The sequence below is a fragment of the Chrysochloris asiatica genome, unplaced genomic scaffold (assembly GCF_000296735.1).
Source record: "Chrysochloris asiatica unplaced genomic scaffold, ChrAsi1.0 scaffold00069, whole genome shotgun sequence".
Classification (NCBI taxonomy): Eukaryota; Metazoa; Chordata; class Mammalia; order Afrosoricida; family Chrysochloridae; genus Chrysochloris; species Chrysochloris asiatica.
The window spans coordinates 163,179-179,933 of NW_006408587.1; the positions used below are offsets into that span (position 1 = coordinate 163,179).

Here is a 16,755-nt window from a genome sequence, read left to right on the forward strand (position 1 = left end):
ATTTAGTGGGTTCCTTCAGAACACGGAGGTATGCTTCTTTTGCTGAGAGGTAACTACAGCCTCAGGAGACTCCACCAAGGAATAAATACTAATTAAAAGCAACTGTAGGGCGAGGTGGGTAAAGGGAAGAAATACACAAAGGAGAGATGTTTCTGTGGTTGTTTTCCCAACACCGCCTCTCTGGCACTGCAGGGACATTCTGGCACGGGAGCCATGCCCTGTGTAGGTAGAAGAGTCTCTGTCCCAAGAAGGAACTTATTTGGCCTCTTGTTTCTCCTGCAGAAGTGGAATAATCGACTCCCACGCCATGAGGCACTGAAATGACAGCCCACACACAAAGTATCAACACCAAGTACCAGATTTGGAGGTTGATTTTAATTCTATTCTGATCTATGATTTCACTGCCAAACCTGCTAGGTCACCCTTGTCTAAAGACACCTACATATATTATCTATAACTCATAAGCAAGCAAGATCACTGGTATTTGTTTTGAATGCATCATCCCTACCTTTTAAGCATCAACTTAGATGAATTCACGTTAATCCATAAAGTTTATCTCCAATGAACGGGAAGGTACTCATTATAAGAAATTCTTTCTCTTCAAAAAGTACAGATCAGCCTAGTAGATTTAGGTTCTCGGGCTAGAAGGAGGCTCTAACCCAGGTGTGGGTGGTTCTTGTTTAAGAATGTTAAGTCATAATTGGAATGAGCCAACCACCTGTGTCAGATGGGCTTGGAAAACGCACTGTTTTTCATCAACCTCAGATTTGCTTGTCTGGACTACTCATGTTGTTGAGTGGGTTCCGACTCATAGTGACCCTATAGAGGGTTCTCAAGGAGCAGCTGGTGAGTGTGAACTGCTGACCTTGCAGTTCAAACTGACCTTGTAGTTCAGTGCTTATTCTACAGTGTCACGCCAGGACTCGGGTTATTCTTGGATCTCCCAAAGGGAGAATGGGGCAAGGGGCACCCACTACCTATCGATTTTTACTATGTTCCAAACACTGCTAAGTATTTTATATTAGTCCTCACAATGGCGGAATTATTATTACTCATTACACCAGCACTGGACCATGAACTGCAAGGTTGGTGGTTCAAACCCACCAGCCGCTCCTTGGGAACCCTATGCAAGGTTGCTAATGAGTTAGGACCAATGCCACAGCACTTAACAACAACAATTACACACATACACACATTCAACAGATGGGGAAAGAGATCCAAAGAGGGTAATTTTCCCAAGACAACTAGGACACAGCTCATAATTCCCAAACTGGCATGCTTTCGACTGATTTCCAGACCCTGTGAAAGACCAAGAATTCAGAAGACCCTGACATTCTTCTCCAAGAAACCCCCTTCTTGGCCAAAATACCCTCCCCTTGAGCACTCTTCTGCATGAAGGGAACAACAGAACTGCATTGGGTCTTTCTTAGAAGAAAGTCCAGGGGTAAAAAAGGACTTTGTAACAGAGTCATTTGGAGGGAGTCTTGAGAGGGTGTAAAGAGAGAGGGACCTTTAGGTGAAGGCAGAAAGGGAATGGTAAGGTCAGTTCCTGCTTCTTTGGTGACTGAGGTTGGAGAAACATCTAGACTTGGAATGCTGCTCTACGTAATGAAGCCCAAAGAGCCTCAAGGATCTTATCTTCAAGTCCTGCTCTTTCCCTAGGCTGTCATTTCAGATCTGGAAAAATCCTCCCACATCAGCACTGGGCAAGTAAAATTTCTTCTCATTTCTCAAATGCATTGAGCTCTTTTCCTACCTCAAGGCCCTCACAAATGTTCCCTTTGCCTGGAATATTTGTTTCCCATGTCTTTGTCTCTGAATCTCAGACTAAATATTATTCCTTTAAATCAACGTTTCCTGCCCATTCTACCTGTTCCCTTCTGCCCCTAATTTGAAACTTACCCTTTTATTCTCTTCCAAGGAGCTCTGGTGGCACTGTGGGTTAGGAATTGAACTGCTAACTGCAAGGTTGGTGGTTCAAACCCACCGGCTACTCTGAGGGAGAAAGATGAGGCTATCTGCTCCTGTAAGAAAACCTACAGAGGGTTGCTAAGAGTTGGAATCCACTCGATGGCCATTGGTGATTCTTGTCCAAGGAGTCCCTGAACGGCACAAATAGTAGATGCACAGCTATGAGCCAAAGGCTGGTGGTTCAAACCCACTCAGAGGTGCCTCGGAAGTCAGGCCTGGTAATCTGTTTCTGAAAGGTCACAGCCTTGGAAACCCTTTGGAGCAGAGTTCTACTCTGACACATATGGGTTCTCTATGAGTTGGAATTAACTGCCCCCTAACTAACATTCCCCTGGTGTCTCGTTCTTCTCCTTTAGAGCACTGAGCTCATTCCGAAGTTGTAGGATTCTCTGATGAACGTGCATCTTCCACTAGACTGATGGCTCCATCGGGGCAGGGGCAGAGGAGGGACTGGCTCCTGGGCACAAATCCAAATTGATGCCAGGCCACCGGCTCGTGACTGGCACTCTCTGATCTGCTCCCCCACAGGGAGCCCATTCCCGTCCCTAGACCTCTGGGCAGAGGCGCTGCTGTTCTGTTTATCAGTTGATACCTAGAGCACTTTGCTGTTGTTGTTAGGTCCCATCAAGTTAGTTCTGACTCATAGAGAACCTGTGTAGGCTTTCTGTGGCTTCTTTACCGGAGCAGAAAGCGTCATCTTTCTGCCATGGAGCAGCTGGTGAGTTTGAACTGCCAACCTTGTGATTAGCAGTCCAGTGCTTACCTTACAGTGCCACCCACACAGTAAATACACAAGTTGTTGTTGTTAATTGCTGCAGAGTTGGTTCTGACTCATAGCAACCCTGTATACAGTTTCTGAGGCTGTACACATCTTTGCAGGAGCAGAAAGCCTCATCTTTCTCCTGTGGGGCAGTCAGTGGGCTTGAACCGACAACCTTTTGATTTTCAATCCATTGCTTAGAATACAGAGCCACTACACTCCAAAATACACAAGTTGTTTGTTGTTGTTAGTAAATGAACGTAGGAGCCAAATCTAGGCCCCAAGTGACCCTGTTAGTGACATACTGGGAAGGTTATCAAGCATAAACATAAAGGCCTGAGGCTCAAGTCTTAGGAACTGGGCTTTGGGACTACTGGGATTAATCACCATGAGAAATTACGGAGACATCTGGTCTAGTTGGCTTTGGAGCAGTGAGAAGACCACTGAACAATGGAGAGAAGGGCAAAGGACCAGAGAAGGAAGTAGCATTTATTGTGTACTGAGTATGTTCTGGGCATCCACGTGTGCATCATTTCATTGCTCCTTCACAACTGCACAGGTGAGAAGAATCATTCCCATTTTACAGAAGGAGAAACAGAGATGCAAAGAGGCACCTTGCCTAAGGGCACAGTCAGGAGAAGAACCAGACCTTGACTTCACATGGGGTGATCTTTCTGCCTCTGCACAAGTAGGCCTGTTTCCCAAGACTGTGTGACCCTGTTCCACACACGGATGATGAGTGGGAATGGCAAGCATTCAGACTTGACCTGGCAGACCCAAGTGCCAATCCTAATTCAGTCACTCACAAGCTTTGTGACTTTGAGTGGAGTTGGGAAACCTTGCTGAGCCTCCATTTCTTCAGCTTTACATTGGAAATCATATAATCCACTTGATGGTATTGTGATATCAGTTAAATTTAATGAGGTGCCATATACACAGCATCCAGCCTGGTTCCACCCCAGACACACAGCAAGGCCTCCATTAGAAATGACTGAGTAAGCATCTTTCTTTCATTTCCCCCTAACACAGTCCTTCCCCAAGACCTGATAAGTGAGGGCTAGCCACTGACTATTTCCTTACTCCACTCCAAATGAACCTGCAAAGATGGACTGCAGTCAGAACCATCACAGCCTTCAGAAGAGGTAGATTCTTCTAGTTTGGGATGAAGACCTGTTCTAGAGATGTGGTGGAGCCCTCACTCTGCAAGTGGGCTGTGTGTTTCTAACGGCTTGATTTCAAGTCTGTTTGTTGCACTGTGATCTGTCTGGTCCTCATCTGTAACTTTAAGCTTTTAAGAAATAGCAGGATTCATTAGCAGAAATTAATTAGAATTGTATACGTTACAAGTAAACTTTGATGAAAAGACTAAGCTAGAGCTTGATGAAAGACATTCAGGGTGTGTGTGTGTGTGTGTGTGTGTGTGTGTGTGTGTGTGTGTGTGTTGGGGGTGCTTGACTTGAGGGCCATAGGTCAAGGGGCTCATGAATTAAGCTATTTTTAAATGAATCACTTTCCTTTGGAATCCTAGACTCCTTTAGTTTCGGTCTTTTGGGAGGTACTAATTTTTTACACACATGGCACCTTAGAAGAAAGGTCTGATGATCCACTTCTGAAAAAGCAGCTACTGGAAACAAGTGGAGCACAGTTGGACTCTGCCACACATGGGATGGCCACGAGTCGACTTGAAGGCAACTGGTTTGGTTTTTGACATTCTGATAAGGGATCAACAGGCGTCACCAGATAACTAAAGGGGTCCCTGGTACTGTGAATGTTAAAAACTCCTGTATGTAGAATCCAAGAGAACTAAGCCTAAAGCCTCCATTGACTGGCAGTATCTCTGCACTGACCCTGGGAAGAAGCTAGCCGCTGAGCTCAGAGAATTTGAAAGATGAGAGCATTCCTGTTCTCAGCAGTATGTACAAGCGAGACCCACAGGAGTCAGGGCTGGTGAGTGCCTCTGCTTCCAGACTCAGCAATGTGCTTAGCGCAGCCAAGCAAGAGCATGTCTGGGGAGCTAAGACTAGACAGATGAAATAAATGAAGATGATGGAGCTGACAGGGCCTCTGCTTTTGGAGTTCAATGGGCCTTCACAAAAGGCTCTGCTCATTAGAAACATTTCTTTAAGGAGAGCTCTGTGGTCTTGTGGGGCTCACTCATTACCTTCTCATAATACTGGATGTTCTTGTCAGCCATTCCCATGAGCAGCTGGCGGAAATCCTGTCTCTTGTTGTTCTGCCACCTCTCCATGTCAGCTTTCAAATCAGCATTGAAGCACTCCATCCGATCCTGACATTTCTCAACATCTGCTGGCACCTGGAAGGGGGAGGCACAATGGATACTTTGAAGGAGGCATACATGGGTGCTTTGTATGTGTAGCTGGTTACAGCAAGCTTGAACTCCCCTGCTCACACATATGTAAAAGGCCAAAGTCCTCTATGAAAATGCCATCAACACATTCCCTTCTCTGGAGGCATTTATTTGAAAGCAGGGCTAAGAAGGGGTTCTTTTGAAAGGGGTCCAGGGCTCAAATCTTCAAATCTATCTAAGCACAGAGAAATTCCTGGGAGAAACACCTTGGTTTCAAACAGAAAGAAGACTGTTCTTCAAAGAGTCATATATGCTTTTGGTTCCTTTTAGGATACACATCTGTATATTGTTGTTGCTGAGTGCCATCGAGTTGGTTCCAACCCATAGTGACACTGAATAGGGTTTCCTAGGAGCGGCGGTGAGCTTGAACCACCGACTTTGTGATTCAAACCAACTTTGCAGTCCAGCACATTAACCCACAGTGCCACACCAGGACTCCCAACATCTGTATGACTTTGCAAATAAACACTCGTATTCGATATTGCTCCATTCCTCTTGTGCCATATTAGTGTTAGGAAAGTAGTAGATTTTCCTACTCCATGTGGAAATGTCAACTACTCTATGACTTGTGAAGTCTGAGAACAGCTACCCCCACTGATCAGAAAACTGACTGTAACATGTATATGTTGTTGTTTTTAGGTGCCATCAAGTCAGTACTGACTCATAGTGATCTTATGCACAGCAGAACAAAAGCACTGCCCAATCCTGGGTCAACCTCACTACTGTTGCCACGCTTGAATCCATCAATGCTGCCACTTGGCCAATCCATCTCATTGGGGGTCTTCCTCTTTTTCTCTGACCCTCCACCTTAGCAAACATGATATCCTTATATAGGCCCCCACATTATAAACTGGAGACCTGTCTCTGCAACCCCAGAGAGCAGGTAAGAAAAAATGAAGAGTTAGAATAAGTCTGGGGGGCATGGCAGGATCATTATTTATGTATGCTAAAAGAATCTGAAGTACCAAGTAAAAAAGCATAAGCAGGCTAGTTTAAGGTTGTCTTAGAGAGGTTTAGAAGACTTTCTCAGAACATAACTGTCACGTGGCTTTCACAACTCTCCACTGGCTTTGGTGAGTTTTATCCATCGGACGCAGGTACACACAGCCTTGCGGTAATACTGGCACAAGGCCCGCTTCTCTGCCAACACACATACTCGACTGGTCCTGATGGTGGCCAACATGCCAAGATGCTCACATCTGGGTCTGGCACCCACTTCCCAAATGCTTCCCCCCAACAAACGAGGCTTTGTGTGTTTTCTGTGCTGGCAACTAAGACCCCAAGTGTCTCCAAGCATGGGCCAATCTCGACCAACCAGGGAACATTTGTACCCAAGGCTTTTAGGCAAGGAGTCAATCCAGAAACACCAACAATGGTGTAGCCAGGCCTGAGGAAGTCAGAAAACTTCAGGGATTCCAACAGTGCTGAAGGCCATTGGCCAACTACCATGTAGAACATTCCATTACAGGAACAAGGACAAGGGAAGTAGTCTAGGTAACAGGATTCAACTGAGCCTGGCATAGGATAAAAGGATGCATCGGAGAGGAAAATGAAACTAAGTACCCTGGGAAACATTTTTTAATAAAGTAGGGAAAAGAAGTGGGAGAAGAGGAAGCGGTGGAGGACAGAAAGACACTGAACTGTCCCTTTGATATCATGATTAGAATCACGTTTGCCTTCCTCTGCTGATTCACCCATTATTGTTGGCCACTTTACAGAAAATGAAAATAAAACAAGCGTGTCCTACCTCTGCAGCATCATTCCCCCAAAACACCCAGGGAGTCAACCTCAATGGACGTTCAGTGAGCTGGAGATGGTCCACCTCCCTGCACGCATGATCCAGTTCTCTACTTGCCTGCTAAGAACTGCTCAGTTTAGAATCTGGATGAAAGGCCCTACATGTCACAAGGAGGAAAAGCAGAGTTCTGATGAGAAAGCCACACTGATTTAAAGGAAAGATGCCTGGGCTATGTTACGGGATGGGGAAATCTGGTTGACTCACAAAAATTAAGACTCAGAAACCACAGCTCAGGATTTTGTTTGTCTTTAGGAAATTTTTAACTTACCAATTTTGGAAATATAAGCCTATCATTTTCACAACACACTCCATGCTTGGCACTAAGGAATACAAAAGTACTTAAGTCTTAACAGACAAATCTCATGTCTAGCTTAGTTTGGGGATAAAAATGTTTGAGGATAATCAAGTGAGGTGTGACAAGTGCTTTCATTTGGCTTTGAGAGCCTGTAATAAGGGAATAGTGAGAAGGAACTGAAGAATGTGTCTGTCTTAGGTGAAGGTCAGACTTCTAACAAGAAACAACAGAAAGGTGACTCCTTAAAGGTGATAGAGGTGGGACATATGACAGTGGGGCAGAGGGTACTCTAGGGAAACAGTACCTGACAGAAGTGAGAAAACACCTGGACCCACCTGGGAACTAGCTCCCTCAGTCACAGGGCACACAAGGGCAGATGGAGAGAGCTCTGGCTGGTTAGATGGGGTCAGAGTGTGGAGGGGCAGGGAACCTTGGACGCCTGCAGAAGACCAGCATCCCCAGGTCTATTACACCCATTCCCCTTTTGGAAACTAGAAATGCCTCATGCTTTTTCTAGTTGTAACACAGAGTTCAAGAGCCAGACTTGTAGGGTTTGAATACCATGTCTACCATTTACTAGATGGGTGATGTGGGACTCTCAATGCCTCAGTTTTTTTTTACTAGAAAATACTATTGTACTTAATAAGGTTACACGAAGTAACATCCATAAAGCTTAATAAATGTTAGCTCGCATGGGTCCAGAAATGATAAATCACTATTTACAAGAGACTGAGTAGCTACTTACAATTTCTCAAAAGAGCCCTGGTCGGATAGGCACGGCACTACTAACTACAAGGTCGTCAGTTCAAGCCCACCAGCCACTCTCGGAAACACTATACAGGGTCACTATGAGTCGAAGCCAACTTGATGGCACACAACAACATTCACAAAAGATAATCTACCATATGCATAGTTCCTCAAGCCAAGAATATTTTACTGAGTTTTACGCTATTATAAAATAGATGTCTTTTTCACTTTTCCAAATATGAAATATTTTCATATAAAGCAAATATTTCCAAACTTCCTGCCACCCTTTATCCACTCTACTCCACCCTAAGATGTCATCAGAGACCAGAGATGAGTCAACACTAAACTAAACTGCAATGAGACTGCCCGGGGCACCTAGGAACCAAGGCGACAGATAGCTTTAACACCCAAAGGGAGAGGATGGATTAGCCCAATCTGGTACAGACAGAATTCACAGGTATGGCAACCAGTTGTATGTGGGAAATAAGCTATAGGGAATCAAAGAGCTTGAAATTTCTATTCTGGCTATCAAGATTGGCATTAGTGCTATAGTAGGCTTCAAGATAAAGGACAGGCCTACAGAGACTGATCACTTATGGGACAAGAAAGCTGAGAGGGCTGAGGGCAGACTACACTTATAGGGTTAATGAAGGAGTCAACAAAGGTCACTAAGATGGCACAGATGTAGGAGGTGAATGTGAGAGAGAGTAGAGCTGGAGATGCACAGGGGTGAAAAGGGTTAGAAAAAGGAGGGAGGAGGTGATTCAAAAGAAGTGTGTACGAATTGTGAAGGTGCCCAACTTCTCTCTTTGTGACATTCAATTCACTGAACAGTTGTTGTTGCTGCTAAGTGCCGCTGAGTCAGTTCTGACCCACAATGACCCTGTATAGAGTTTCTGAGGAGCAGCTGGTAGATTTGATCCACTGACCTAGTGGTTCAAATTGACCTTGCAGTCCAGTGCATTATCCTGCAGCACTACAGTAATACTCAGCATTCCTTCTTATCTGAATGTTTTGCTTTATGTGACTGAGATACTGTTAAGACTTAACTGTTCTCTTTGCCTGGAAGACACTGAGATGGCAGTAATCAATGCTTTATGATTGGGTGTTGCTTATCACAAGACAGCAATAAGAACAAAACCACTATATGATACTTTAAAACAAAAAAGTTTCTACATGGAGGACAAAACTACATTTTCCACATTGGTTCTGCCATCTGTAAGAATTTCCAGAACAGGATATGAGTTCTTAGAGTGATGGGAGAAGGGGAATGACATGGGATGGGATTGTGCATTTTTCTATGTTTGGGGATGGGGTGGCAGTAACCTAAATCCATTCGACATTCAATGAAAATATATCGTTCAGCTCTTTCCACATGCCAGATATTTCTAGGCCCTAGCACATAAATCAACCACTCGTATGCCACCTTGTTGTACTGTGGTGGCTTGTGTGTTGCTGTGAATCTGGAAGCTATACCACAAGTATTTTAAATACCAGTAGGGTCAACTGTGGTGGATAGGTTTCAGATGAGCTTCAAGATGAAGACAGACTAGGAAGAATGAGAGATGGACTATTTCTGAATATTTAGTAACTGAAAATCTTATGAGCAGCAGTGTGACACCAAAATATTGACTATTAAAACATGATGAAGAATACCAGAATATTGTATAGTGCTGGAAGATGAGCCTCTCAGTTTGGAAGGCACTCAAAATACGACTGGGGAAGAGCTGCCTCCTCAAAGTAGAGTTGACCATGATAACACGAATGGAGTAAAACCTTCAAGACCTTCATTTGCTGATGGGGCACAACTCAAAATGAAGAGAAACAGCTGTAAACATCCATTAATAAACAGAACATGGAATGTACAAAGTATAAGTCTAGGAAAATTGGAAATTATCAAAAAATAAATGGAATGCATAAACATCAGTATCTTTGGTAGTAGTGAGTTGAAATAGACTGGTATTGGTCATTTTGAATCTGACAACCACATGGTTTACTAAGCCAGGAATGACAAATTGAAGTGGAATGGCATCACATTCATCACCAAAAAGAACATATCAAGATCTGTCTGGAAATACAATGTTATCTGTGATAGGATAATATCCACACAAGGTCTACCTACCAGAAAGATGTTTACCTGTAATTTATTGACTATGCAAAAGCTTTCAACTGTGTGGATCATGACAAGCTATGGACAACATTGAGGAGAACAAGTATTCTGAAACAATCGTGCTCCTAAGGAACCTGTACCTAGACCAAGAGGCAGCTGTTCGAACAGAACAAGGTAACATTGAATGGTTTAAAATTAGGAAAGGTGTGCGCCAGTGTTGTATTCTTTTACCATACTTATTCAATCTGTATGCTGAGCACATAATCCGAGAAATTGGATTATATGAAGAAAAATGTGTCATCAGGATCGGAGGAAGACTTATTAACAACTTGTGATATGCAGATGATACAACCTTGGCTTGCTGAGAAAGTGAAGATGACTTAAAACACTTACTGATGAAGATCAAAGACCACTGCCTTTGATATGGGTTGCACCTCAAGGTTAAGAAGACAAAAATCCTCACCAACAACATTCATATAAATGGAGAAAAGAAAATCAAAGACTTGATTTTTCTCAGACCAACCATCAACACTCATGGAAGCAGCAGTCAAGAAATTATACAACGTAATGCATTAGGCAAATCTGCTATACAAGAACTCTTTAAAGTATTAAAAAACAAAGACATCAGTTTGAAGACTAAGGTGCACCTGACCCAAGCCATGGTATATTCAATAACGTCATATGCATGTGAAAGTTGGACAGTGAATAAGAAAGACCATATAAGATTTGATGCATTTGACTTATTGTGTAGAAGGAGAATATTAAAAATACCATGGACTGCCAAAAGAAAAACCAATCTGTATTGGAAGAAGTATAGCCAGAATGCTCCTTGGATGCCAGGATGGCCAAACTTCTTCTCTCATACTTCAGACATATTGTCAAGAAGGACCAGTTCTTGGAGAAGGGTATCATGTTTGGTTAAGTGGAGGGTTGGAGAAGAAGAAGAAGACCACCAATGAGAAGACTGGCACAGTGTCAGCAGCAATGGGCTCAAGTATGCCAACAATTGTGAAGTTGGCACAGTACCAGACAGTGTTTAGTTCAGTTCTGCATAGGGTTAGTATGAGTCAGTATTGACTCGACAGCACCTTACATCAACAATAAGAACATAAATCTCTATCTACGTTTCCTTCTTGGCACTATCTTGGACATGTGGCATTACCTGCTCCCATAATAATAGTGTCATTTTTATTAAGTGCTGTGGAGTCAATTCCAACTCGTAGCGACCCTGTATAGGTGAGGCTTTAAATCTTTTGGGAGTGGAAAGCCTCATATTTCTCCTGTGCAGCAGCTGGTAGACTCAAGTCATTGACCTCGTGGTTTGTAGTTCTATGCTTATCTTATGATAATAGTAGGAATTAATAAAATTCCCAATGACTATCCAAGGCAGACCCAAAATCTTGGAGAAAGAAAGCCATGCCTGTTGTGAAGCAAATTCCAGGACCAGTGACAGAACCTCTTCAAGACAGTGATCCTCTTAGCCAAAAACCATGAGCAGATGGGGTTGTTGTTGTTGTTATATGCCGTAGAATCAGTTCTGACTCATAGTGACCTTGTATAGGGTTTCCAAGGAATGCCTGGTGGGTTTGAACTGCCAGCCTTGTGGTTAGCAGTCCATTACTTATACTACAGCACCACACCAGGACTCCTGCAGATGGGGTAGAATTTCCTAACTGGTGATGTGTGGATGTTGGCGATCTGGATCCTCCCTAGCCTAAGGAAAGTCAGAGCCCCAGGCTGGTCACCTCCAGCTTCCAGCAACCTTGTCTGTTTATTGCAGTGTGCCATACAAATATTTTAATTTTCTAAGTATCCGTGAAGAAGAAAAAAAAAAGTTGAGAAAACACTGAAACAAGATAAAAACTGAGAAAAGGACACTGAACTTGGCAAATAGAAAGTCACTGGCACCCCAAAATATTTTTTTAAAATAGATTCAGAAAATGTTGGAGAATGTCAGGTAAGGAGGTTGATAAGTGAGTGTGCAAGATGAGTTAGGAGCAAACAAACACGTTGAACATTTCTTGTAGTAGGAATATGGGGCACCAACTTTGGAGCCTGACACATATGATGTCCACTCCCAGCACCACTATCTGTTAACTTTGGCCAGGAGATGCTTTAATTTCCTTACCTGCAAAATAGGAACTACCACACTGAGAGAGGGCACATCTGTAGGTGGTAAGTAAGATAGGGGAAATGCCCCAGTCCTGTCCTCCTTTAGCTGCGTGTGACCTCTTTCTTCTCCATTAGCCTGGCCTTCTAACTAGGTTAAGATCATGGTCATTATGGAAAGACCAGAAAACCTCAGTCATGTCTCTTTTGACTTACCAAAAGCATTTGGGAACAACAAATACTGCAGTCCAGCCCTCAGATCTACAGAAGTCTCCTTGCTCACACCTGCTTTTGCTTTGCTGTCACATCTTCCCCATTCCAGAATGTTAACCATTCTGGTGGTCACCAGAGCCACTAAAGTTCTGTGGCTTCCAAAAGGCTTGTCCAAGTAAACCAAATTTCTACTTCCCCTCACTATTTGTGGTGAATCTGTGAAGCAACAGTTCAGTACACTTGTTTTTCTGCTCCACCCACCTCCACACAACACACTTTCTTTATGCCACATGACACTAAACATTAAACACATTAAACAGCTTCTTCACCTGGCACTCGACCCAATCCAAACCCAGGGCCTAAGAGAGCACCTCATAAAAACTACGAATTAGAAGATTTTCTTTAAAGCATTCTCTCTTGGTATCACTCATTACTCTATTTAACCTAGTAAGACATAACCATATTAGCATCGCAGAGAGGCCAGTATGAAAGAGAATACAATGTAAGAAGTATCTCCCAGCTTACCATCATTGTCCGTATTAGGGTATGTAGTCTTCCAATTAATTTAAAAATACAATTCTTTGGCCTCTCATTGGTTCTAGTAATTATTTCTATATCCTCCATAGTCTCAGGTGGGTCAACTAACAAAGCCTAGTGTCCTGACAGATGTGGCAGAAGCAGCCAGCTCCCATTATGTGTCTGTGATTTTTCTAGCCACAAAATAAAAATGAAACCAAATCTGCATAACTCCAAGCTTCATTTGCCTGACAGTAAACTACTCCAGAGTGCCAACAAAACACAACTTTCTAACATTTTCCCTCAGGTCTAACTAAAGGCCTCACCAGCACCATGGCCTTGGCACCATAATCAGGTTGGCGACATTACAGTCACAAATGGCTTCAAAGTATAATAAGGTAACACCTGGAGTCCTGGTGTGGTGCAGCAGGATAAGCACTGGACTACAAGGTCAATTTGAACTGCAAGGTGGGTGGTTTAAATTCACCAGCTGCTCCCTGGAAACCCTCTACAGAATCACTATGAGTTGGAACTGACTCGATGGCACATCAACAAAGGGACTCACTCCTTCAGTGGTCAATGACAACCAGCTAACTTTCAGATCCTCAGTGAGGCCTACACTTGTAAGACTATTTGCTTCTATGGGAAAACTATGGAGAAGTGATGAGATTTTGACCCCACTCCACAGCTTCACACAAATTAGCTTCTCACTCTTCAGCGCAACCTTCAAGATTTTGCCATATAACAAAGTAAGCACCCAGACTCTCTCAGCTGATCTGTTATCATATACAAGCTTATAAGCCCAGACCCAGCGCCCTACTCTGTAAAAAATCTCCCTTATCTTTTTGGAAATCCTTATCTTTATGAATCCTTTCTTTCCCTGTATTAGACCTGTGAATATTCTTGTTTCTACTGAGTTATAAATAGATGAACTGGTGGAATGCTCATGGCCCCACAAGTTACTTAAGGGTGGAATCAGCCTTAACCTACTTCCTGATACCCTGACATGTATCTCTGTAACAGACATGGAGTAGAGGGCCTTCAAACCACATAAAACAAAGCACATAAAATCTTAAGTTACTCATTTTCTAGATGTCTATCTACTCACTAGGAGTACTGGTATGGTGCTGTGGGCTAAAATGTCAGACTGCAAAATTGTTTGAACTACAAGGTCAGTGCTTCAAGCTTGCCAGCTGCTCCTTGGAAACCTTATACAGGGTCACTATGGGTTGGAACCAACTCGATGGCACTTAACAACATCTACCGGCTAATGGGGTGTAATGGGGTATAATAATGGGTGCGGGAGGGAGAGTAAAGGATGCTTGGAGACTCAAGGAAGTACTGTCTAAAATATTATGGTTCCATAATACCAAAGTTTTTTCATAAGAGAAGAAATTGGTCAAGTCATTGACAAGCCCCAAACTAAAAAAGTCTAGGCCCAGATGACTTTACCGGTGAATTCTACCAAACATTCAGAAAATAGCTGATTCTAATTCTACTCAAACAATTCTGGAATACAGAAAAAGATGGAAAACTATCGAATTCATTTTATAAAGCAAACATAACTCTGATACCAAAACCAGGCAAAGGCATCATTATAAAAGAAAATTATAGCCCGATATCCCTCATGAATATAAAAGCAAAAATCCTCAACAAAATCCTAGCCAAAAGAATCCAGCAATATATCCAAAAAATAATGCATCATGACCAAATGGAATTCATACTAGGTATGCAGGGATGGTTCAATATTAGAAAAACTATCAATGCAATCTACTACATAAATTAAACAAAGGGAAAAAAAATCACGCAATCATGACAACTGATGCATAAAAAGGCATTTGACAAAATCCAAAATTCATTCAATAAAATAGGAATAGAAAGAAAATTCTTCAATATAATTAAGGGCATAAATACAAAAACAACAGCCAACATCACTCTCAACAGTGAAAAACCGAGGCCATTCTCCTTGAGAAGAGGAACCAGACAAGGATGCCTTTATCACTATTCTTATTCAGTATATTGTGCTGGAAGTCATAGCCATAGCTCTAAGAAAAAAAAGGGACGTTAACGGCATCCAAATTGGCATAGAAGTAGTAAAACTATTGCAGCCGATAAAATCTTATACTTACAAAATCCCAAAGACTCAGCAAGAAAATGATTGGAACTCATCAACAGATTTGGCAAAGTGGCAGGGTACAAGATCAACATATGAAACCCAGTTGGATTCCTTTACACCAATAAAGAGAGCTTTGAAAAATAAATCAGGAAAACAGCACCATTTACAACAGCCCAAAAGATGAAATACTTGGGAATAAAAGAAAATTACAAAACATTAGCACAAGAAACCAAAAAAGACCCACAGAAACGGAAGAATATACCCTGCTCATGGATAGTTAACATTGTGAAAATGTCAACACTGTCCAAAGCAATATAGATATAATGCAATCCTAATCCAGAATCCAATATCATTCTTTAAAGGGATGGAAAAACTAATCACTAACTTTTTATGAAAAGGAAAGAGACACCAGAGTAGCCTAGTCAGCCACAATTGTCAAAATAGTCTGACACAGGTACAATGAAAGGTACATAAATCAGTGGAGCAGAACTGAGACTTCAGAAGTAAATCCATTCACCTACGGTCAGTTGATCTTCGACAAAGGGCCAAAATGCATTCAAGAAGGAAGAGATAGCCTCTTCAACAGATTGTTGTTGTTGTAAGTGCCATCAAGTCAGTTCCAACTTATAGCAACTCTGAATAGGTTTCCAAGGAGAAGCTGGTGAGCTTGAACCACAGACTTTGCAGTTCAAACTGACCTTGCACTCCTGTGCATTAACCCACAGGACCACATCAGGACTCCAACAAATAGTGCTGGCAAAATTGGAAATCCATTTGCAGAAAAATTTAACGAGATTCATATACAAAATGGACTCAATGTGGATCAAAGACCTAAGTGTAAAGTCTAGAACTATAAAGATCACCAATGAAAAAACCAGGGACTAAGGGGCTCTGATACATGACATAAACACACTATCTAACATAACTGAAAACACAAGAACAGAAGACAAAATAGATGACTGGGACCACCTAAAAATTAGATACTTAGGCAGATCAGAGGATTTCACCAAAGGAGTACAAAGAGAACCCATATATTGGGAAAAAATGTTTTGACAATGACATATAAGATAAAGGACTACTCTCCAAATTTATAGAACACATCAGCACCTCAACAAGAAGATGACAAATACTCAAGAGACACCATGGTCAATTGGTATAACATAGTCCACAAAGACAATGTTCTACGTCCTACTTTGGTGAAGAGCACCTGTGATCTTAGAAACTAATGTGAGGCTGTCTAAGATGCAGCTATTGGTGTCTCCATGTGCAGAAGAAAGAAGAGTGATGAGAATTGAAGAAGAGGCTTTAAATCAATTAGTCCAATAAACTAATCGAACATGTGAATATCAGTCCCCAGGACTTGGAGACCAGAAGAACTAGATGGTGCCCTGTTACTACTACCAACTGCTCTGAAAGGGATCACATTAGAAGGTCCAGCTAGAACAGCAGAAAATGTGAAACAAAACTCAAAAAAACAAAATAAAACAGGGTTTACTGGTCAAAGATATTGGAGGAACCTGAGACTATGGCTCTTGATTAATCTTCAGATCTGCAAAGGAACTCACCCTCATGGCCCAATTTTCAGCCAAGCAGTAGTTAAATATATACCGGAATATGCTCATCATGGAATGGTCAATCATGCAAAATGAAAAGGACAACATTTACCTAAGGACAAAGTCGAGGGATAAGAAGAGGGGTGGAATGGAAATGTGAACCACTGGGAGGAAGTGGGATAACTGTTGTTGCTTGGAG

At 42.4% G+C, this 16,755-nt stretch overlaps 1 protein-coding gene across 1 annotated transcript in view; it reads right to left on the bottom strand.

Annotated features, from left to right (window-relative positions):
* Positions 1-255: 255 nt before the first annotated feature.
* Positions 256-16,755, bottom strand: part of SNX30 (sorting nexin family member 30) — a 154,605-nt gene continuing 138,105 nt past the window's right edge. Inside the window, exons 8-9 of the mRNA XM_006864664.1 lie at positions 4,893-5,045; positions 256-315 (exon numbers count right to left, since the gene is read on the bottom strand). Of these exons, the coding sequence (XP_006864726.1) occupies positions 256-315; positions 4,893-5,045 (213 nt within the window). The remainder of the gene's footprint in view (positions 316-4,892; positions 5,046-16,755) is intronic.